A 25,304-nucleotide genomic window follows, 5' to 3' on the forward strand; every position below is an offset into this window, starting at 1 on the left:
AGGCTTCTGTCCTTGGGGGAGGCAGTGCCAACCCACATAAGACTAGACTGAATGCATTTAGGTATGAAGTTCCGTGTTACCAAAGTGGGCCGGAATCAGGAGATCCGCTCCATCCTGGCTGAGATGTGGGGTTGGGTGTTCAGAGGGGAAGGATTACAAAGACCAGGGTCAACATTGAGAGCCCCCCTTCTGCTGTGACGCACGCGCAGATGTGATCCGATCGAAAACCATGCTAAACAGAAGGCCATCCTCTGACACATTTACTCCCAACATCAATATTATCCTGGATTTCTCTCCTTCCCCTCTGCCGTGCCGCTCAAATGAGTTTGGTCTACGCCTGCTGCGCCCATATGCTCACCACCCACTGACACCTTCTTCAAAATAAATTTCAGCCGCACAAGTAATGCAGTAATAGAGTCTTCTTTAGACATTTTCAAGTACGTGAGACCATGGGGCAAAGCCTATCATTCTCCCTTCCCTTCCCCTCGTCCACAGGTGACTTCACAGGCAGCTATGGCTAACGTTTTGGTGGATGGCTTCTGACACCTTCCTCTCTGTCCGTTTACACCCACTGATTTATACACACATGCACACATTCCTGGCCTTTTGTACAGAACATCGTGTGTTGTTCTGTACTCAGTTTATCGCACGTCTTGCAGATCTCAGCCTGCACTACGCATACATTTACCTTACTGTCTTTTCAATGGTTGCATAGTGTGGCTACACCCTAACTTGACTCACCCCCTGATTGGCATGTAGGTTTGTTGACGGTTTCTCATTTTCACTTTTTTTAAAATATTTTTAAAGTTGGTTAATTGATTTTGAGAGAGAGAGGGAGAGGTGGAGAGAGAGGGAGAGAGAGAATTCCAAGCAGGCTCTGTGATGTCAGCACAGAGCCCGACTCGGGGCTGGGTTCCACGAACCGGGAGCTCGTGACCTGAGCCGAAATCAGGAATCAGCGGCTTAAGTGACTGCACCACCCAGGCGCCCCGACGGCTTTTCATTTTTAAACAAGGCCTCCGTGCACTTCTTATGTGTACCTTGGTGTGTGTGCATGTACGAGTGTTTCCACGGGGTAGACTCCTTGAAGGGTCCAGCTGCTAGAGCAAGTATGCAGTTATTTCTTACATTTGAAATACGCCACCAGAGTGCCTACCAAAAACCAAGACTTCACCAGTTCACCTCCTCCTCGTAGATACGCGTTCACCCGTGCGAATACGGGTGAAGACCAATATTATCAAATATTTTAATTTTTTTCTAGTTTCCTGCATAAAAAAAAATCACATAGTGTTTTAATCTGCATTGATTTTGTACAGTTCTAAATGAATTCAGTTCAGAAATCAAAACGCAATCGATTTCATTCGTTAATTAATTAATTAATGCAATTAATTTCATTAATTAATGCAATTATTTTCATTCATTAATTAATGCCGTTAATTTCATTTGTGGAAGATGGAATGTTTTGCAGTATCAAGCTGTCTGATGCTGGACTTTGATATGCTCTTTATTTCCCCAAGTATCATTCCGTTATACCCTTTGGTAATGATGTTTAGTGTTCTTAAAGTGTACTGTATATATTACTCACTGCTTGTAGCTAGATATTTAATGTTTGTGTTGATCTAGCAGGTGAGATATGTTATCAATATATTTTATTGCAGATTACAGCTATTCCTGAATTCCTTTTGCTAGCAGGCACCTACACGGACACTCTTGTTTAACATCCCAATATTCTCCGGAAGGTATTACTGCCCCGTTGCACGGAATAGGACACCGAGGCCCTTTTACGTGACATGGGTATTCTAGTTTATGCTGGAAGAGAGACTCAGAACTGACGTGAAAGTCCTTTGTGAAAGTCCTCCCCGCCATGGTTTTCATAATCTCACACCCTCCCGGGTCTCTGTCCCTCCTTCTCTGGGCTGTGTCTCGCTGGCCCTTTTCCTTCCCTCCCGCACAGGGGGTCCTGGACACCAGTTCCTATAAAGGGCTTCTTGACATGCAGAGCTTGATCCCCGCAGCTCTGTCCCCAGCTTGACTTGCATCACACAAGCGAAGTGACCCAGCACCTCCTCCCTAAAAGTAGACACACCTGCCCAGCTTCTCTGCCTGCTCGTGCCACCACCCCCCACCCACCCATCGGGACCACAGATGGAGGGCTTGGAGCATTCTTCTCCCCAGTCAGGGCCTGTCGATTATTTAGTTTAAATGATTCTGGGACTGTCACTTCTGTTCCATGGGCCCTGGTGCTGTGCCCTGCTGACTCACGGGGGCCGTGACCCAGTGCCAGGGAGCACGGCGCCTGAGCGTGTGAGCTCCCAGCCAGGACACCAGGGCATCACGCCGGTGGGATGTCAAAAGTTGTGTGAACACAGGCAAGCCACTTAATCTCTGTTCCTCACTTTTCTCATCTGCAAAGTGGGAATAATACCTGCCTCGTGAGGTCGTTGTGAGAACAAAGTGGGTCAAAATGCAGGATGTTTAGAGCAGTGGTGGTTCTTCCTAGGCTTGTAATAGCTGTTGGCTCTGATTAGGATTAGTATGCATACCCAGATGTCTCTGTGTCTAAATTTCCACTTTTTTATGACAACTGTCACATTGGATTAGGGGTGCACCCTACTTCAGCCTGACCTCATCTTTTTAAAATTATTTTTTAAGTTTTATTTATTTATTTTGGGAGAGAGAGACAGAGAGACAAAGAGAGTGCATGAGCAGGGGAGGGGCCGGGTGAGGGAGAGAGAGAATCCCAAGCAGGCTCCGTGTTGTCAGTATGGAGCCTGATATGGGACTCAAACTTATGAACCGTGAGATCATGACCGGAGCCGAAATCAAGAGTCAGACACTTAACCAACTGAGCCACCCAGGCGCCCCTCAGTATGACCTCATCTTAACTAATTACACCTGTAACGAACCTATTTCCACATAAGGTCACATTCTGAGGTCTTGGGGGTTAGGACTTAAGTTCTGAATTCTGGAGGGGACACACGTCGACCCATAACACCGGGGTAGAAGTCTTACCTTAAGGGCCTCCTCCTTTCCCTTATATGTGGCTTTCAACATAGTTTTTTTTGAAGAATCCTTTTTATCAGGCCACCCAGTTGCTCAAGAAATAACTGCTGCTCCTTCCTGCTTGCCTCTGATTACAGCTTGGCCCCCACCCATCACGTCACAGAACAAACATACCTCATACCCAGGTGAAGAGTTAGATTCTGTTCCAGTCTACATCTGGATTAAGAGAAAGTGATAACTTGAAGGTTACCATAGATTATATATATATATATATATTTTTTTTTCTGTTTCCACTTCTGTTTTAGTTAATGCTAATTCAAGTTTCAAACTAAAAGATGTGAGATACTCATTTAGAGGCTCATCTCATTTCTAGCACCATATACTTAGAACGTAGATTTCAATCTTGTGCTTATTTCTTGGAGGCTGTTAGGAAAATGGCTCAGGACGAAGCTGTTTCATTACACAGTTGGCTGTCAATTGGAGGTGGCAGGCACAGCTGAGAAAAGTTTCATTGTGTTTTACTCTGCCACTTGGCATCTTATTAGAGGAACCATCTGTTCTTTTAATTACTATTAACTCAGTTCAGATTGCAATAGCAAAAGGAAAAAAAGAAAAAAAAAACCCTAAGATATATTTCTGACTAAGTGAAAAATCAGATACACTATAAAAAATCTTCCTGAAAATAGTGTCATCCCTACTGAAGATTTAACGGCCTGACTGCATAGGAAAAAGCCAGAAAGCATAATGCAGGAGGAATTAACATCAAAATCCGAAAATATGCTCATTTTCATATAAGAATATATTATGGTTTCTCCTAGAGGGGGGAAATACTGGTTTTTATGTATTATACATGAGGAAATTTCACGTTGAAACCTAGAAGGAGGTATTTCAGCTTGCTTTCTTGTTGCCCAGGCTTAAGAAGAGACATTCTGTATACACGTGGTGATAGACTGTTTGATCACCCATTTCTCGAACAAATATTTTCCGCTAGCATAGCTAGGCGCAGCTTGGTGTAATGGAGATGAAAAATTGAGCAAGACAAATCAAGTTTCTGCTACTCTGGTTGGAGGAGAGAAAAGCTAAGCCAACCTTAAATTCACAAAAGGCAGCCTCACGTTGATGTGATAAAATCAAGTCCTATGAGCATGAGTGATGAGGGGTAAGTTAATGCGGGCTGGCATTGTTGGAAAGTTGATTTAGAAACTGAGGCCAGAAAGATAAGAAGGGTCCAGCCAGGTAGAGATACAGGCTCAGGGCCCTTCAGGTGGAGCGACTACGAGAACAGGGTGGCTGGTGCATGGTGGCAGAGGGAGAGAGGGGGTTGAATGGCTTTTGGAAATATGATCAAAGCCTGAAGCATTGTAGGCCACCATGAACAATTCGGTCTACTGGGACCTGGTCAACATGAAACCATCTACCCAATCTACTGCACTGCATGGCCATGGATGCTGAGTGGGGAGCAGGCTGAAAGGAGCAGGAATGGAAACCGAGAAGGTGGGGAGCCCCAGACTGGGGTGTTTAGCAGAGACAGGGAAGTGGACCATTCTGGAATTTATTTTAGAAGTCAGAACGGAAGGGCCTTGTATTAGATGAGACACGAGAGGTGAGGAATGGTTAATTTGGAAAACTTCAGAATATGCATCTTGTGTTTGGATACTGACAAATATACCGGCAAATATTCCTATTCAAATTACATTTTAATGATTATGGAGGAAGACCTTAAGCTTCCATGAACGTCCCAGTCCACTGCAAGAAGGATTTCTGAGCACAGTGTCTCTATTGCCCTCCCTCTCCCTACAGCCCCTCACTGGGACATAGGAAGTGACTCTGAGAGCCTTGTTCTGTTTCTCTGCACCTTGGCCGTACCCTGTGGTACATACAACCTGTCTCACAGGGGGTTGGGAAATGTTTTGCCTGTGGCGACACAGCTCCAAGTGGCAGAACTGTGACATAAAACTCAGCCATGTTGCTTCCACTTTGATGTTTTTCCTGATACATGAGGCTGCTTCACATAAGTTAGCAAATAAATGAACAATTAAATATTACGTTCATGTCCATGTGGGCTCTTCCCTGTCTGGCTCAGGCACGCCGATGGCCCTGGGCAGCTATGTGCATATCTTGTCGACTGACGACTGACCTATCAGAACAGAATAGCAAACATTACGCTTGCTTTTATAGATCCCCTACGTAATACATGGCTATCTGCTGGATGACGTCCTTGCGTTAATCTAAACTTCAACACTGGAACAGAGAGGATACTATTCACCATCTGTCTTTAATAGACAAAGTTTAAAGAGGCTGAGTGTCTCGTCTGAGGTCACACAGCTGGAAAGTGACTTGGACAGGTCTGGAATTCAGATCCACTGGATTCGGGACTCCAGCTTTTTTTTTTTTTTTCTCCACGATGAGAAGTCTTTCCAGGGGGTCAGCTTGTTTTACCTGGTACCAAGGAAAAGATCTTTTAACTTGATTCTTTATAAGAATGAGAAAAAAAAATGGCTGAGTAGACTGAACACGCAGGTTGGTAAAGGATGCTTGGACATATAATGTTAATTATTTATGTCTGAGTAATCCGCAAGGATATGTAACAATACATAGGTCAGGTAATAATACACATTTCCTCCCTGGGTATTATTGATAGTTACCTTCATGAAGGTGAGACGGGTTTCCCGATTACACTTCTCTCTCCCATCCTGTTTTCTCACCTCGTTGCCATGTGTCCAACTCTAAGACTGAAAATCTCTTTCGATCGTAAGCGCCCTGAAGACAGGGGCCGTGTCTCCCTCCGTCTGGGACTCCCAGAGCCCAGGAGAGTGCTGGCACGAAGAACGGTGGACCATTCGGCTCCGGTCTTCCTAGAATCAGCTTGTATACGCTTTCTTCCGGAGGTCACGTATGCCTGCTTTCTGCAGCTCAGATCTTCAGCACCCATAGTTGGACCAATGGGTTTCTAGAACTGTTGCTGTTTTAATTTCTGCCTCTGATGCGTTCACATAGAAAGCTCAAGAAGGCATTGTGTCTGAACCTCAGGAGCCGGTGCTGTCCGAGCCTACTCCGCCGTTCAGCACAGCAGCAGCGGGAGGAGTGTGGCCGTGGACTTACACCCTGAGTGTTCCTACAGCACTCCCAGTTGTGCAGACATCCCACTTTCCCTGCTAGTCTTGTCTCTGGATAGAAATATCCTGCCAGGTGCTGTGCTGAGCTCGCGCAACTGGTACGAAGCTGTGGGTTTATGTTCACGGCGCTAACGTACAAGCTCATGTCAATAACGTTGGAGAGCCGCACCAGCACTTACTCGCGACCCATTAACTCTTAGTTTCTTCCAAGTTCTAACAGCTGGGCTATGTCTGCTTTCTACCTTTCAGCGTACTGAATGCATCACTTTGTGAACGTATTGACGAGGATATTGACGGCAGAGAGAAGTAATGATTCTCAGTTTGCCCGGTTGCAAAGGAAGGAGCAGATAAACCATTAGAACGAGGGGCTTAAACATCTGGGAACCGGTTAGTGCATGTTGAGAAGTCAAGAGAGCTACTGAGACCCCTCTCTAATAACTCAGCAGCGCCCCTCCATAATTGATGTCCACAGTGGCGATCTGGAATCCAAAACTCATTCACTATTGTTCAGTTGACCGACTGATTCGCGATGCGTTTGACGTGACAAAAAGTAGGCGCTATGTTTTAGAAATGTTTTAATCTAAAGCGCCAATAGCTTTCCAAGGGAGAGAAAACTACCTACAAAATTTTGGCTTTGCACAGTTGTATGCTACAGGACAGATGTGAGTAGTAAAGGGGTGTGTGTGTGTGTGTGTGTGTGTGTGCGTGGATGAGACAGAGACAGAGAGTTTGTGTGTGTGTGTGTGTGTGTGTGTGTGTGTGTGTAGTTTATGGACATCAGCATTTTGTATCTTGCTGTTGGAATATTTTAATAGAAGTACATTCTTCAATCCCATTTAGGGATGTGAATGAACCATTTATACTGTATGACCCAGAAGGCTCTGATGACGTAAGGCAGGAAGCGGTGTGCCTTGGCAAGTTAGAGAGCAGTTACGATTTCTTATCACCATGGAGACAAGACATCTGGGGCTCCAAAGACTCTGTGTGCTGCCCCTGAAAATGCCATGCATCTTGGGAGTTCTGACTGTACCCCAGGACCCTGGGTCTTCAGGGCCTCTCTCTTAGTCAAAGGCTCCTGTTTTTTGTCTTTATTTTGTTTTAAAATGTCGATGGCCTTTGAAATGGGTTTCGATGAGAAATGAGGGGCGAGACGGAGATGGTTCAAATGACGTACAGTAATTAAGTCAATTCCCTCTTCTTGCGAACGTCTCAGGAAGGTTCAATACAAACAAGGTTCAAGTTCTTCTGAAGCAGCACGTCTGAACAGTCTTCTTTAGCATGCTCAGTGAGTAAAAAAAAAAAGTGAGATATTACAGGAGCGAGTGAGCGATTAAATTAAATGTGCCTGGAGAATGGAGCCCTGTCAGGAGTCAACAGAGTCATGAATGCACACTGCTGTGTGGCCCTTCCGCATTTCCAGCACTCCTGAGCTGTGCTACCCAGAGTGCTCCCACTTACGTTTTACCACCGCTGATGGCCTGCCAATTCTAACGAAAATACCCTGTGTCAGAAAGGCGACGGGAATTATGTACATGAGCTTTTGGTTCCTCTTTTCGGTCCACTGCTCAGTACTTAAAAGAGGCTCGATATTAAAACATTATGTAAGTATGCAAAATCTATTGCAAGAAAAACGTTTCGGCTACACACAATGTCTCTTGGCAAGGAATGCTGGTGTGCGATGACATAGGCAAAGTGGTAAAATGTATTTTTAGCTGCTTTCCCTGGGGAGAGGGGAGGATAAGGCAAAAATATCTAGAATGCAGAGCATTTGATTTTCTAGCTATTCTAATACATAGCGTATTGGTGGTATATTTTAAAATATGTAACTAAATAAAATTGTTTAAAAAGTGAATTTTTTACTTAAAGATATCTATAGTGTTTTTTCGGTTAATTTGTGTCCTTTCATTTATTTTTAGTTTTATTTTTTTAATGTTTATTTAGTTTTTGAGAGACAGAGAGAGGCAGAGTGTGAGTGGGGGAGGGGCAGAGAGAGAGGGAGACACAGAATCTGAAACAGGCTCCAGGCTCTGAGCTGTCAGCACAGAGCCCGACTCGGGGCTCGACGCGGGGCTCGAACTCAAGCGCTGTGAGATCAGGACCTGAGCCGAAGTCGGACGCCCAACCGACTGAGCCACCCGGGTGGCCCCAATTTGTGTCCTTGTAAAAAGCTTATTCTAGATTGGTATTTCTTTCATGATTTTTTTTCTTACCCACACCCTTTTGAATTGCTCTTTCTTGCGCAAGAAATCATAAACCATTTTTATTTTATGTGAACAACTTATCGATGGATAAAGTGTAGTCCTTATAAGAAATTAAAGGGTTGTGGGCATTATGTTCAGAACTTAAATATTGGAGACTTAAAACTATTGAAGTCAAGACTCTTGGTCAATTCTGATTAAAGTAAACTAAAGGAAGTTTCAAATGAACATAGGACAACAAACAATAAAAGAAGGTGATTTTTTGGCATTTTTAGTCTTTTCCCAAAGAGACAAGATCACATTATCCCCCAAGTAGCCTTGCATCCAGTGGTGGAATATTCCATAGGAGGGTCTAACAGTGGCAGGGGAGTGGTATCCTCAGTCATTCCCCATGGGGGTGCCACAGCTCACTCTGGGGTTTACTGCTTTGCCCTTATTTGGCTTATCATCAGATTATAATTGAACAGTAAAAATTGTCTCCAGGTATTTACATTTTCAAAGGGAAAATTATCTGTATCCTTCTTAAAGCAGCACTGACATTTGATCTCTTAATGTGGATGGTTCGGTACAGGTAGAGCTGTACAGACAAACGTCTAGGGATGTAGAGAGTGCACCCCCCCCCATGAAAAGTAGGGATTGATCATTGTTGGGGTAGCAGTTAAGTAACCCCAGAGTTTTCCAAGACACTGATTACAGGAGGAATTGGTCTTAGTCTTAGAATCAAGCATCAGGTGTTGGCTGTTATTATGAGCAGGTTAAGATGGTCCTTCCTGGGAAGTTTCCACAAACTTTATATTTTATGTATTATTGATTTATAATCTAAATCAATATTTAGATTTATTTTTAGGATTATTAAGATTATTTCAATATTTTAGATTTATTTAGGTTTATTATTTTTTTAAGTTTTATTTATTTATTTTTGAGAGAGACAGAGAGAGTGAGTGGGGGAGGGGCAGAGAGAGAGGGAGAGAGAGAGAGAGAGAGAGAGAGAGAGAGAATATCCCAAGCAGGCAGGCTCTGCACTGTCAGCATGGAGCCCGATGTGGGGCTGCAACTCAGACGCCCTGAGATCATGACCTGAGCCAAAACTAAGAGTCGGACTCTTAACCGACTGAGCCACCCAGGTGCCCCTATAATCTAACATTTATAATTTATATATTTATTGATTTATAATCTAACATTTGTGTGTTTAATTGAAACACTTCAACCAGAGACAGAAGTTCATACATATATGAGGTAGAAATTTACTAGAGAAAGTTAATACTCCTTTGATGTGTCACATTCTAAGAGAAAAGTGGTCAGCAAGGAAAATCTGCTAAATTAGCTCCACAGCAATTATATGCCGGGTCTGTTGCTCAAAATATAAATATGTGTGGGACGCCTGGGGGGCTCAGTCGGTTAAGCATCTGACTTCGGCTCAGGCCATGATCTCACGGCTTATGGGTTCGAGCCCCACATCAGGCTCTGTCCTGACAGCTTGGAGCCTGGAGCCCGCTTTGGATTCTGTGTCTCCCTCTCTCTCTGCTCCCCACCCCACTGCCCCCCCCCACCACTTGAACTCTGTGTCTGTCTCTCTCTCAAAAATAAATACACATTAAAAAATTCTTTAAAAAAAAGATAAACATTTGACCTAAAAACTTAATTCATGAGATGTAATTTTCTAAGCATATATTTAACGTTTAGCATACTTACTAAAAACTCCTAATTTAGGGTAATTGAAAAGTTAAAATAGCTTGGACCCTTAAGGTAACCGACACACTCCTGTCATTAGCCTTTGTTTCAGGTTCTTTCAGTTGCGGGGGTGGGGGTTTGAAAAAATTCCACGTCTTTGTTTATGTGGTTGGCTTGCTTTTGTTCTATGTTAATTGCGTAATCATTCTCTTCTATTTCAGGATCTAGATTTCTCATCACATCCACGGGAGCCTTGTATATTAAAGATGTACAGAATGAAGATGGGTTGTATAACTACCGCTGTATCACGCGGCATAGATACACCGGGGAGACCAGGCAGAGTAACAGCGCTAGACTGTTTGTATCAGGTAAACACCCATCCAGCCCGTGTTTCCTGTTTCCATTACACCTTTGTTAGTGCTCTGAGCTAAGTCAACTGAACTTGTAGGACTCATGACTCAAACAAAGGCTTCTTTTGTTTTTTCTTCCAAAACAGTTTAGCGACCAAAGGTTTGCCAATGCTGAGCGCTACCAATATAGGTATTCTGAGGGAAGTCATCTCGGGTTTTCCAAAATTCCACACTCCTTTGAGCCAACATGGCTTCTGTTTTGAAGGGAACGCCTCCTTGCCCTGGGTGTGTGTGTTCCGTCCAGCAGCACCTTGAGGCTGCCTATGACACAGAGCTCTGAGGGAGAAGAGCGGGGACCCAGGGACACACCTCTTGCTCCCCATATTCCGTCTAACAATACTGGGGAAACTGCCCACCTCTCAAGTTAAAGGGCTAGACGCTCCCTCCCACCTCCTGCCAGGATTATTGTCCAACGGAGGAAACCCGAGGGCAGTTGATTCCACTCTTGTAAATACGCCAGCTTTGTGCCTTCCTTTATGGGATTTATACTCGGAGAAAATACCAGCCGCTTGCATCATCGTCACAACTGGCTCGTCGCTGGCCCACCCGTCCCACAAGTAAGCAATCCACTCACGCGGCGATATGCCAGCTCTTCACGGAGTGGTTTGGAATGTGAGATGTCCCTCTTGGTCCTAGAAATGTAGCGTGGAGTATGTGACATTTGCCCTTGCGGCTTGAGAAGGTAAAACCGTTCCCCGAAGTGACCCTCTTTAACCTATTTGTTTGAGGGAGAAGTGATGGAAAGCTGTTGACCGTTGGGGTAATGAAAACCATCTTGCCCGAACACCCCCTTACTGTGCTTCTTCTCTATCTTGGTTCCTGTTCCACGTTCACATCCTTACAATAGCCAGAGCCCACGCGCGCTCTCAGGGGCTGTGCAAACACAAGTCGGAATTCAGCCATCTCCCCTCTGCACAGGGAGACATTTTTTCTTTACCTGTTGACATGGAAAAGAGATTTATTTTATCCCTTGTTTCATAGTGCTGTGTTTTTGTCTCTGTAAGGGCAAGACGATCAGTACACTAAAATTACACTGCGTTAAAAAGAAAGAAAACCTGGAAAAAAGCGAATGAGAAAGCAAGCGAATGGCATCTGTGATCGTAGTCCATGGTGGCTTTAGTGACAGCACAGTGTTCTACTGGCTCAGAATATCCTAGGAAAGGTCTTGTGTGCAGTGAGGAGAACATGGTAACAGTATTGGGACAAGAAAGGAGAAGGATGGAGGGGTGGATCTGGGTACAAGATTAAATTGAGTTTTAGCAAAAGAAGCAATACACATTTCTCCATCCAAAAAAAGTGAATTAAGTGATGAGAATCTGGGAGCCCATCTTTCTTGGAAGAGAAGACTGAAAAAAAATCTGAAAAAAAGAGAAAACCAGCAAAAAGAAGAGAGAGAGAGAGAGAGAGAGAATCCTGAAAGGTGGAATTGTTTATCTCTACTCTAAATTATTAAGTACTTATTTTCAAATTCGACTCTCAGGGATCAGGAGGCAGATTTACTTTTCTTAATCCCAAGTTTGTTATTGTTGTTCTTTTGTTTCATTTCATAGAACATTCTGCTGAAGCTTTAAACATTGACAGCAGGGCCCATGGCCATTTGGTCACCATGGAAGTGAGGGGGTCCATGAGGCTGTCCAGCGAGCATTTGTGACGGGAAGTGAGGCGCTTCTGGGCACAATCTGTGGGGAAATGTCCCACACTAAGACACTGAGCATTTGGGGTTAGAGGTGTAGCTGTGGGGTCAACTGAGTCAAGTGTCATGGAAAGGCACTTGAGAGAGTCTACTGTGTGTGGAACATAACTGTTAGGACTTTTGTCATAGGAACATTAATAACACAGTTGAGGGGGGGAAATTGTTAATGCTAGAAAATGAGACCATGAACGCTGAGTGAGGATGACTATTCTAGAAATCTAAGCCCTGGGGGAGCCTGGGTGGCTCAGTTGGTTAAGCATCCGACTCTCCATTTCAGCTCAGGTTATAATCTCACAGTCGTGGGATTGAGCCCTGCATCAGGCTCTGCACTGACCGTATGGAGCCTGCTTGGTATATTTTCTCTCTCTCTATCTCTGTCTCTCTCTCTCTCTCTCTCTCTCTCTCTCTGTCTCTCTCTCCCCAAAATAAATAAACTTTTAAAAGATGTTTATTTATTTATTCTGGGGAGAGAGAGAATGTAAGCAGGGGAGGGTCAGAGAGAAATGGAGAGAGAGAGAGACTTCCAAGGAGATTCTGCAGTGTCAGCACAGAGCCCAATGCAGGGCTCAAACCCACAAACCATGAGATCGTGATCTGAGCCAAAAACCGAGAGCCTGACACTTTACCACCTGAGCCACCCAGGGGGCTCCAATAAATAAACATTTCTTTAAAAAAGAAATATTAGCTCTGAAGGAAAAAGAAAAATCAATTTTACTTTAGATTTAAATGCATTTAAAAATGCACACATGGGGTTTGGGTCATGTGGGTAGCAAGGTTTTTAATGATCTCAAACTCACCCTGAAACTAAAACGGACGGACTATGATGACAGAGGAAAAAGCACGTGGACGAGACCTTCGGCAGCACCCAGTGGAACGTGGACATGAGTGGGTGTGGATGAAGTGCGGACAGCAGTAGGGGCACGGGAACAAAGCAGTGTCACAGAAGTGGCGGGAGGCGAGGGGGCAAGACCCGCGAGGACTCCACAGTCGCAGATCGGCAAAATAGTCAGCAAATACTTCTCTCCAAAGCAGAGGGCCAGCCCTTGGGTGGGCCCCTGGGGCAATGGGTGTAGGAGTATTTACGGCATTCAGATAGACCTACCTGAGTTTTGAGTTTGGAAGACGAGTGTGGAAGGACCATGAGAGTAGTCTGTGGTGATTGCATCGCTCAGTGGTGGCCCAGCTCCTTGAAGACCTCACAGGTGTTCATTCAGCAAATACTCCTTTCAGAAGAACAGGAAGTCACCCTGATGGAAACTGCTGGGTTTAGCAGTAAAATGGAGTCAGAGTGACTCAGCATTACTAAAGGTGACAGAGAGAGAAGGCTCAGGGGAAGGCCTGGAGGAAGCCCATCCTCTAAAATACTATAATGGGGTACTCTCTAGACCCTAGTGTCCTTTAAAGATCCCCAAAAAAGGGACCATGGCTCCTTAGAAGAATGGTGGATTGCAGTGTCTGGGACAAGAAATGGATAAGATGAACCTGAAACATTAAGATTGTCAAAACGAGACAGGGGACATCTTCTGAAGGCGTTCTCGTTGGCCCAAAGTGTGATGAGTTGAATTTCAGAAATAACCGATGGCACGTGATTGGTGACCATTAGACATTTGAAAATCTTTTGAGTTCATTACGAATACGCACACGTACATATATATGCAGTAAAACCTTGGTTTGCAAGCATAATTAGTTCTGGAAACATGGTTGTAATCCAAAGCACTTGTATCTGAAAGCGAATTTCCCCATAAGAAGTGCTGGAGTCTCAGATGATTCATTCCACAACCCAAAAATATTCATATAAAAATGATTACAGGGCTGTACTATAATACAAAATAATAAAGACAATATAAAATAGGGGCGCCCAGGTGGCTCAGTCAGTTAAGCGTCTTGACTCTTCATTTCAGGTCAGGTCATGATCTTGTGGTTTGTGAGTTCCAGCTCCTCATCGGGCTCCGTGCAGGTAGCGTGGAGCCTGCTTGGGATTCTCTGTCTCCTTCTCTCTCTGCCCCTTCCCCCCTCATGCTCTCTCTCTCTCAAAAATAAATAAATAAACATTAAAAATATATTTTAAAAAAAGGAAATACAAAATATAAAGAAAAATAAACAAATTAACCTACACTTACCTTTGAAAACCTTCATGGCTGGTGTGAGGGAGACAAGAGAAAGGAAGTTTATTGTGTAGGACGACTTTCACTATCACTAACAGAATCACTGCTGCCTATTAGCTCAATGGAATCTTTTTCTTTCTGTGCAACTTTAACAAGGAACCTATCCAATGACACTTGCTTTTGCTTCCTTTTGAGGATTTCGCAGAAATGTGACATTGCATTGTCGTTAAACAGATTCATTGCTTGCACTGCTACAGCCTTGCTTGGGTGGTGCTTTTCTACAAAATCTTGCACTGTTTCCCACATTTTACACATCTCCCTGATCTCATCTGAACTGAGGGATTCCTCTGCCTTTTTCTCCTCCTCTGCAGATGAGATGCAGACATAGACTTCTTACAAAATCTTGCAATTTTGGCCACTCACATACCTCACTCATACTTCTTGATCATTTCCTTCTTAACTTCCACCGTAATCATCTCCTTCTTGTTACCCCTTTTCTTTTCAACCTTTGTTTGCATGGGGGCCATTGTATATGCTCACACACATGTTGACTACAGTACAGTATTCATAAACTTGTTATATGCTGTATTTAGTGTAACTGGCAATAAGGCAGCAGAGGAAAGGGTCTATATCTGCAGGCAACCTGAGCTAGAATGAAGCAAAGCATCCCTAGCTTACTCTTGTACGGAAAAGTAAAGGGCTGTCCAGAGGTGCTTTGAAGTGATAAAAAATACACCAGTGCCAGTTGTGGGCACCTTCCAACGTTCTGAAAAATCACTGATTTCTGCCAAGCACCACGGCCTAAAGTCAGCATCTGAGCATGGGAGACGATCACCCACAATCCTGCAGAGAGAGAGAGAGAGATAGAGAGAGAGAGAGAGAAAGAAAGAAGAAGAAGAAGGAGGAGGAGGAGGAGGAGAAGGAGGAGGAGGAGGAGGAGGGGGGGGAAGAACCATTGGCTCAGTTGTGATCACGTGACATTGGGCATCACCTACTGCTCGTATTACAAACACCGCTCATTTATCAAGTTAAAGTTTATTAGAAATATTTGCTCATCTTGAAGAATACTTGCAGAAAAAGTTACAATCCAAGGTTTTACTGTACTTGCATACTTAAGTTCATATATATACTTAGATACATGCACCCATATCTATTTAATGACAACAAAAGCAGCAATAGGAATCTCATTGGTCTACACAGAGGAAATTAGGGCATCACCACTTGGTTTTGGTAAGTGGTAGTTTAAAGAGAATCACAATTCTCCTGTCTTACCTATGACTACTGTATTTCAAAATGACCAAAGAATCCTAGTTCAGGAAGGATAGTTCTTATCTGCCGAATAATCACATCTACTGGAGTTGAAGGAAATATGACAATTAGAAAATCATTTAAACCCTTAATGAAATAGTCCAGACAAACTTTATTACCTGAACTTGCTGATGAACTTAGCATGACCGAAGATGAGAAAGCCACACATGATATGGGTGCAAAGAGAGAGAGGTTGGGTGGCACATGGGTGGCTCAGTCGGTTAAGCATCTGGCTCTTCACTTGGGCTCAAGTCATTATCTCACAGTTTGTGGGTTCGAGACTCACACCGGGCTCTGTGCAACAGCGTAGAGACTGCTTTGGATTCTCTGTCTCTGTCTCTCTCTCTCTCTAAATAAATAAATTTAAAACAAAAGAAATAAAGAGGCTGAACCTGATCTAATCATATCATTAGAACTTAATTCCAGTTTATGAGGAAAATGGCCACAGAGGAACCCATTGAAAATTCAGAATTTGGGATTTGCTGCAAAACAGCCCACTGGCTTCTTCAGTAAGTTGAAGACATGAGAGAGAAAAGAAGGAGGACCTTCTCTGGATTAAAAGAGAATCAAGAGACATAGCTGTTAACCATAGAACAATCCAGACTTAATCAGATCAATTGTAAATAATAATAATAGTTAATAATGGTGTGTTTTTAGCCCCTTGGGTAAAAATGAGTTTGGAATAGAGACTAAATGGTACCAAGAGGTTATTATTACTATTGTGTGTTACCGACATTGTGGTTTTATGAGAAAACTTGTGTTTTTATTAGAGAAACATACTAATGATGTAGTGATAAGATGACAGACGTTCTATGATTTGACTCAGTGTGTCAACACCAAAAGCAAAGACTATAAAGATGTAAACAGATAGATGATAAAAAAATTTTTTTGCTGCCTCTTATGTCTGGGTGATGAATATGTTGGATGCATTATATTATTTTTTTCTAATTTTGTGTGAGTTTGCAAATTTTTGCGATAACTGGTTTTTAAAATGTAGATATACAGTTTGAAGACAAGGGGATGAAAATTAAATACGATGCTGTTTGTACTAATTTTATACATGAGCAAATATCCCTCCAAGAGCCTGTCACAAGGGTTGCTTAAATTGTATACTTAAAATACAGAAGAAATGCCCCACTCCTTTTTTGTAGTTTTATTGAGATTTAATTTACTATCCCTAAAATTCACCCACATTAACTATACAATTCAGTGATTTTAGTAAATACAGAAAGCTGTGCAACCATGGCTGTCATCCAATTTTAGAACATTTCTGCCACCCAGAAAAATCCCTGGGGCCCATTTGAAGTCAATTCTAATTCCCATCTCCAGCTCCGGGCAACCAGTAATCTACTGCCTGTCTCTATAGATTTGTGTTTTCTGTATATTTCCTATAAATTGTATCTTACAATTGTGGCTTTATATCAGGCTTCATTCACGTAGCATGATCTTTTAAGGTCCATCCGTGTTGTAAGATGTATCCGTAGGTCACTCTTTTTTATGGCTAACTAATAGTCCATTGTATGTATATACACATCTCATTTATCCCTTCACTGATGGCCATTTGGGTTGTTTCCACTTATTGGCTATTATGAATCCTGCCTGAGGATTCTAGTTTTTTCTCTACTTCCGCTTGAGCCCTTGTTCTTGTTTGTGGTTTTTTATTAGAGCCATCCTAGTGGGTATGAAGCAGTATAAACATTGTAGTTTTTTTTTTAATATAATTCTAATGTGTATTATTGCCCCAGTGGCTAATGTTACGGAGCATCTTTCCATGTGCTTATTAGTCATTTGTGTGTCGCCTTTGGTGATTTACCTATTCAAATCTTTTGCCCATTTTTTGAGTGAGTTGTTTCTTCTTATCATAGAGATGTCAGGGTTCTTTATATTTTTTGGAGATAAGTCCTTAATCAGAAATACTACTTGCAAATATGTTCTTCTAATAGGTTGCTCCTTATTGTTTTCTTAATGGTATCTTGGAAAATATAAAATATTTTAATTTTCATGATGTTTAATATATTGATTTTTTTTTTTTTGCCCCTGGTGTTTTTGGTGTTGTATCTAAGAACTCTGCCAGACCCAAGGTCATGAAGATTTGTTTTAGCTCAAACGTTTAGATCTATCACCCACTTTGAGTTAATTTTTGTAGGTGTTGTGAGGTAAGACTTCTAAATTCTTCTTTTTGAAATGGATATCCAATTTTCCCATCCCTTCTTTTAAAAAAGTCATTAGAATTATACAATGCTATCTTAAAATTTCTATCAATGATTAGTTTCAGAATTATAAAATTTAAGTGAAATAATTGGGTATTGCTTTTTTGTGACTAGTATTAGAAGTGGCAGCTTTTGGGGCGCCTGGGTGGCTCAGTCGGTTAGCCTCCAACTTCGGCTCAGGTCATGATCTCACAGCTTGTGAGTTCAAGCCCCGCGTGAGGCTCTGTGCTGACAGCTCAGAGCCTGGAGCCTGCTTCGGATTCTGTGTCTCCCCCTCTCTCTCTCTGCTCCTTCCCCACTCACACTCTGTCTCTCAAAAATAAACATTAAAAAATGTAAAAAAGAAAATAAAAAGGAAAGAAAGAAAGGAAAAGAAGTGACACCTCTTGTTTCCTGGGTTGTGAGCTTCTCCTATGGAAAAACTTCTAACCCCTCCTACCAAAGGAGTGACACCTTCTTTGTGTCACCTTCTCCAGCACCAACACTACATCCCACTCTAAACAGAGCAACAGATTTTATAACTCTGTAGTCCATAAGAAAGTAACTTGCTCTTCAGCACTCTTCCAAATCTGTCTGTAACTTCCATCAGGAGGGTATTGAAGCAATAAGGCCTCTGCTGGCAAGGGCTCCTTGCTGTTGTGGGCCTCTTAGGTCTATAATCCCTCTGGAGCCCATACCCAGACAGTGTAGGAAATGTGAGTGTAAGTAATTATGGGCTATGGAATTTTTCAGTTACGGTGGGTGAACCACAGAAGAGTCCTAGAAACTCGGTCGGTCACATATCCTTTACGAGATCATTAGGTTCCCTCATTGTATCCCATGAGAACATTCACGTTGTTCTTATAAAGCTCCAGGGAGGTGAGAAGAGCAGCGGGTTTGTCATGGATTTCATCTCTGATGATTGTAAGGGAAGCAGCTTCAGCTCAGTGGGTCTGCCATTTTCCCATGGTCTATTGGTCGTCCCTGGTGGCTGTGGAATCACAGCACCTTCAAGAGGACATTCCACATGGTTCTTGGATACAATAGAGGGTATCCAGCCCTTTGCTTTGGGGGTTACTGCAGGTACATTGAAATAGGCACAGTGCTTTTCTAACTAAGGCGAAGATAAGAAGATTTCAGGAACCAGGAGCCCATATCTGTTCTTTATCCTTACAGAGACCAGTGTGACCACCCATGTGTGTGGTCCAGTGCAAGTTCAGAACAGGAAGAATAAAAGAGCAAGGAGACTTTTATTTTGGGCACCCAAAAGGGGATCTCTATTTTTACATTCTTAATAATATTCCTTGAGAATATCAATTCCTCAAAGCAAGCTTAGACATTGAGCTGGGTGGTTTCCACTGACCCACTTCCACTGACCCACTGACTCTCAAATTCTTGAGAGTATTTGGTTCCTTTCCTCATTGGGCTCAAGAGTTTATAAAACCAGCTAAACATCATTTGGGAGAACAGGTGAATTAGACACTGTCATAATGTCAAACAACTATTTCTGCTACTGTTGTTCTTTGGAAAGGAGAAGTCTGACATCGTCTGGTTATAGAACAATCCAATTTCTGGCCTGGGCCAACAATTCCGGTAGAAGCTTGCTGATTCTAAAGTTCTTCATTATTTAGTGGGAAATGAAAAGTAGAACCTTTTCTGCTGCCACCTTCTGAAGATTTTGAGCAGAAGAAATGTATATGAGTAGGGCTTTTCTTTCTGTTCTTTAATAGAAACTTGAAGATCTGTCGTCAATAGTTACTATGACGTATAGAATTTAACTTATACATGAGGTCCTCTGATTCTAAATGACCACTTCAACTCATTCACCATGTCTAATAAGAGTTTTTCTTTCTTCCTCAGACCCAGCGAACTCAGCCCCATCCATACTGGATGGGTTTGATCATCGCAAAGCCATGGCAGGGCAGCGTGTGGAGTTGCCTTGCAAAGCGCTTGGGCATCCTGAGCCAGATTATCGCTGGCTGAAGGACAACATGCCCCTGGAACTTTCTGGAAGGTTTCAGAAGACCGTGACAGGGCTGCTCATTGAGAACACTCGTCCTTCAGACTCAGGCAGCTATGTGTGTGAAGTTTCCAACAGATATGGAACTGCTAAGGTGATAGGCCGCCTGTACGTGAAACGTAAGTTGGAGGGTAGCTTGGAACAGTGATGTTGGCTGCCATTGATGGAGCTCTTGATACAAGATGACTTCCAGGCTCTTGCTATAGCCTTCCATTAATCCTCACAACAGTCCTGCTGAGACCAATATTACCCCATTTTGCAGAGGAGGAAATGAATGCTCAGACAGATTGCTCAAGATTACACAGCTGGGGTGTTTGGATTTAGGATGGGAATCCAGGTTTATCTGAACCTCCAAGCTTTCCATCAGGCCACAGACTATGTATCTGAGATCCCATTACCTAGTTGTTGAATTAACGATGGCCAGCCTGTCTGAACACTGACAGAGGAAGAGGGGCGGGCTTGTGATGTCCCTGCAAGGGGTGGTAGTCCGATCACAGTGGGTGTCCTTGGCTGGCTTTCAGATGCTACTTTATGTTCCTGAATGGGGCTATTATCCACAGAAATATGGAGCTCTAAATTATCAAAATATTGGAGTTAGATGCATTATTACATATCATTTAATTCAAATATGGTGGGTGTATTTCATCTCTAATTGGTTTGTAGTGACTGTCTTGAGAAGGATGCTGAAGGCAGACCCCAGAGGAAGGAGGGGTGTGACCACAGTGAGGAGCACTCTAATCTAGTCAAACACCCTCCATTTTACTCATGCAGAAACCAAATCAATGCGAGTCACATGACCACAATTGAGTGGCAGGGCTTTGGTCAAAGCAAGTGGCTCTGAGATGCCACTAGAACATTCTTTTCATAGTGTATGATTTTATATATTGCATACGATAAAATATTTTTTATCTGATGAACTGACTGATCAAGCTAAGTCATAAGAGTCGGCATTGAAAGGGAGGCATTCTCTTGACCTGGATTTTTCCAACCCCATGCCTATTAATGCAACTGCCTGTTCCAGTGTCACTCTGGGTGTGGACTGTTCTAGCACAATACCACCCCAACAGAATATGTTAAATATCCCAGTCACTGCTTGGAACCAGCTGCCCAGGGTGAGTCCTGAGAATATCATGAAAACGTGTTTAGGCTGGGCTTCAGAAGAAATGGAAGATAAGTTCCGCACAGCTCTATTTCTGAAGCTGAAGAAACTTCCAGATACAATGATGCAGTACTGGAAGGCAAGGAAGAAGTGTCCCCACAGGTTCAAAACCTCCTCTGTGTCAAAACACCTTTCATGGCTCCCCATTTCCTGCTGAATAAGTTTACATTTTAGGGTATTATCAAAATCATTGCCAGTAAGCCTGTCTGGTGATATTGCCCATACTTTTGCTTGAAAGAAAACTGACCAACTCCTGTTATATTTAAATTCTTCCTATTCCATGTATAAAGCCATCCCTATCCTGACCACAGGTCACACTCCTCCCTCCACATGGAAGAGGGTTTTCAAATACTTGGAGGTCTAAACTTTCTGTCTTTCTAACCCCAGTGCAGTGCCCTCCCCAATGACACCCCCTGTCCCAACCATCTCAGGCTGAGCTCTCAGTGTTTACTTTATTGCTTTCTCATTTATCAAAATCTACACTTTAGAAGTTATTTGCGGAAAAGTGTTAATTCTGACTGTACTTTGTTTTCACGCTTGTACTCTTTTGCCACATCTGGACAAGTCCTGAAGTGCCCCTCAAATGTTCCCCAACTCCCTCTGACTTCATGACTTCTGTCTTTCTTCTCTAGACAGAAAGCATTCTCTTGGGTCCTAAATCCAAAACCCTCTCTTCTCCTCTGGTGCTCTCTTTATTCATAGGGCTCTAGATTCCTCCCCTCTGAGAACAAGCCTGGATCTGCAGCCTTAGCCTGGCTTCCTTCCTGAGTGTTAGACAGCATGTCTCCCAATTTTAGATCAGATGTGCCACTGGCATTTCAACACAGCAGCATCACAAAACAAACTCTCCACCATCTCTACCTGGTCAATGGCTCTTCTTATTTGAGATGTCTTCCCCACTCCCGAGCCCCCTAAATGCAGGCTTTAAAATCCTGGATCCTCCTTAAGCCTTTCCTTTCTGAGTCCAAGTCCTGCCAAGTCCTATAGATTGTAGCTCATGGTGCTTCTTAGCCACCCTCCCCATGCCCCTCCTGTCCTAGATTGAGACCTAACTGCACCTCAGCTAGACATTTGCAGTGCCCCCTTACTGACCAATTTCCCCACTCCAGTTTGTGCAATACGGAATGATCAATCAGTTCCCCTAAAAATGTGTTTGACTATAAACTCACTTGCAAAAAATTCTTGAATGCTTCCTTTAGTCCCCTCTGACTTAATTCCAAGATCGTGAAGCCTTTTGAAATCTTGTTCAGACTGCCTTCGGAATTTTTCTCCCACAATTTTCCTACAGAGATTCTGTGTCGTGTCCAAAGTGAACAGGCACACTCTCCTTGTGACAACAGCTATGCTTCATGCCCTAATTCACAAAATGCCCTTTCTTTCCAGCTGGCCTCAGCTCTATTCATCGTTGATATCTAAGGAATTTCCTGATCTTTCTGCCAATCCCCTTCCACATGGTATATGTCTCTGATGGACCCTATATCACTTCTTGGCTACTCTATTAACTCTTGTATTTGTCTCATCTGCCAAAAGACCGAACTTCTTGGAACCAGGGACTTCGTGGTGTGGTGACAGGAGATGTCAGGAATAATTGGGGTAAAAAATGGTTTTAGCTATTTACCGCTTGAGTGGATTTGGTTCAGTTAATTAATCTCTCTGAACAACCACTTCTTCTTCTGTAAAATGGATACGATAAGGCAAAACATGCAGGACTGTGGGAAGACTGACTTATATAATGTACAAAAGAAGTGTAATAATTTTATGGCACATGCCAGGTGCACCATGAATATAATTCATCTCTGTCTTACCTGTAGCATTAACCCTACTTTTGGCTTCTATTAGATGTTCCGTGAATGAACTTGCTACATAAGATTGGGTTTGTTTTTGTTTCATTGGTCACAAAGTCTAATATCAACCTATTTTCTTACAGCTGTGTGTTATGGGCCCTTGTTGAGCCACAAAGGGGGTATGAGCAGGTGTTACGACTGTGTGAGAATGGTCCAGAGAAACCCGTCAATGCTACCGTGGGACAAGGCAAATAGGATTTAAATGTTCCAATACCTGTGTCCTTATTGGTGGCCAGAACTTGGCATTTCTTATTGTCAGTGGGTGAATCCCCACACTTACCCAGTGAGAAAGCAGTTTGACCAAATGTTGGTCTGTTTGCCACACAGAGAAACAAGACCAGAAAAAAAAAACAAAGCGTAAAGAGGGTGCTCCTGAACAAAATGGCGCACTATGGAATAATCCAGAACCTAAGAACTGTGTAGCATTGCTTACAATGATGCATTTGCCTTGTCAGAAGCTCAGGATGTTGTTGAAATGATGTCTATGTATGTGATGTTCTTACCTTCTTTTTTTTCTCTCACCAAAATTTCCAGAGCCACTGAAAGCTACCATCAGCCCCAGGAAAGTTAAAAGCAGCGTGGGTAGCCAGGTTTCCTTGTCCTGCAGCGTGACAGGCAGTGAGGACCAGGAACTCTCCTGGTACCGAAACGGTGAAATCCTCAACCCTGGAAAAAATGTGAGGATCACAGGGATCAACCACGAAAACCTTATAATGGATCACATGGTCAAAAGTGACGGGGGCGCATACCAGTGCTTTGTGCGCAAGGATAAGCTGTCCGCTCAAGACTATGTGCAGGTGGTCCTTGAAGGTCAGTGGGCCTTGTTATAGGGTTCAGCTGCAAAAGAACCCAAACGCAGAGCACTCAGAAGAATGATGAAGCAGTGCTGATAACTCCCAGTGTTAGGATTTCTGTCTGTCTGGCTAGCTAATAACTCGGCCCTGGTTTCTCAGGATACGCCGGGCTAATAAGAGACCAAGTGTTGGTGAAAGTTATAAATGGTAGAAGTCATAAAAGTAACTTCACATAAAGTTAAGTAACATAAATGTCGCCCACTCATGTGTTTAGTTACTTGTCAAGTTACAGACCTCAGAAACGTGGAACATATAGTTTGGTTGACGGTGTGTTAGCCCAGACTGGAGTTTCTCGATGATGCTTTGTTGGAAGAGCCATTTGATGCTATAGGGTGGTTACCAGCATCTCTGGCCTCTGCCCGCTAGATGCTAGCAGCATCCAAGTTGTGACAACCGAAAATACCTCCAGACATTGCCAAATATCCCAGGGTTGGGGGTGGGGAGAGATAAGGAAATAACAGCCCCCAGCTGAGAAATACAATTTTACGGGCAAAGTGTAGGGCACAATTTCAGTGTAGTACTTGGTGGAAAGAAAAAAAAATGGCGTCTGGTTTGCACAGTTGTCACTGATCGGGTCCAGATATTCACCAATTTAGGTGAACAGAATTTGTGAGGAATGACATCGGGTTATTATAGTAGGTTTCAGGTGTGTTGTTTTCTTTTCTTACTGTCCTGCTTACATCTTCAAGGTTATCAATCAGCCAGGGAAAAAAAGCTATCAAGGTAACATTCAAGTGAGACATACATTTGTCACCGGATAATTGAACAAGCTTTTGTCTGTGTATGTGTGTGTGTCTTATTGGAAATTCTGTCTTTACATATAATTTAAAATTCATTTGATGTCAATTGATTACAATAATGATGTGACTTTCATATAGTCTAAAGAGAAAAAATATTTACGTACAAACATTAGTTTAAAATATGCCTTGATGCTCTTAGGGGATATTTCTGTTATTGTTTTTTTAACCTTAACTTATTTTTAAGAAGAAGCGGGCTTAGCAATGAGATTCTTATTTTGATTCGGGCATTTTCTTGCAAACCGTTTTTTTTTTTTTTTTAAAGCAGAGGCAAAATTACCAGAAGGCTTGGGACTCATATTAAATGCCTGACACCATGTTCCCCGTAATAATTAAGTACAGAAAGTAATCAATTTGTACAGAGCCAGTTTGGTGCTGCTGATGCACTATAGTCCTTACATAGCCACTATTTTTAGATTCTTTGTAGAAGAGGGACAGAGTACCTGTCTAGGCCTAGTTACCTTGGCAACTATCTCGTGTGACTAAGAAAACCTAAAGAGCATATTGATAATCCATAATGATGTCGAAAGATTTCAGGTTATCAGAGAGTGACAGCAAGAAAGATTTCAAAGACACTCAGGTCTCACTGGGAAAATAATGTCTGCTTTCATCTCCAAAAAAGCCTGTCACTTGAATATAAAAAAAAAAAAAAGGCGGGGCAGAGGAGCATAGCGAGCATTCTCATGGATTTATTTGTCGCGTGTCAGTTTCCATTCAGGACAAGAAGCTTCACTTTATTTTTTCTCTTCTAAGAGATGACAGTACGAATGTAGCAAAAGAGAGCAGAAGTGTGGTTATAAATACATATCTAGTATGCCTTAAAATGGACTCTAACTAGTATCCTGGGCTATAACCTCCTATTATTCCCATTGAAGTAGCTTTGGGCTAATGTAAATTATAAAAACTCACAATACTGTGAGCTGAGAATGACCACTGA

At 42.8% G+C, this 25,304-nt stretch overlaps 1 protein-coding gene across 2 annotated transcripts in view; it reads left to right on the top strand.

Moving 5' to 3' along the window:
- DSCAM (DS cell adhesion molecule) overlaps window positions 1–25,304 on the top strand; it is a 693,896-nt gene that overhangs the window by 433,023 nt on the left and 235,569 nt on the right. For both annotated transcript variants that reach the window (XM_053220540.1, XM_053220541.1), the window contains exons 4-6: window positions 10,210–10,356; window positions 19,554–19,832; window positions 23,251–23,526. In XM_053220540.1, the coding sequence (XP_053076515.1) occupies window positions 10,210–10,356; window positions 19,554–19,832; window positions 23,251–23,526 (702 nt within the window). The remainder of the gene's footprint in view (window positions 1–10,209; window positions 10,357–19,553; window positions 19,833–23,250; window positions 23,527–25,304) is intronic.

The sequence above is a fragment of the Acinonyx jubatus genome, chromosome C2 (assembly GCF_027475565.1).
Source record: "Acinonyx jubatus isolate Ajub_Pintada_27869175 chromosome C2, VMU_Ajub_asm_v1.0, whole genome shotgun sequence".
NCBI classification, from domain to species: Eukaryota; Metazoa; Chordata; class Mammalia; order Carnivora; family Felidae; genus Acinonyx; species Acinonyx jubatus.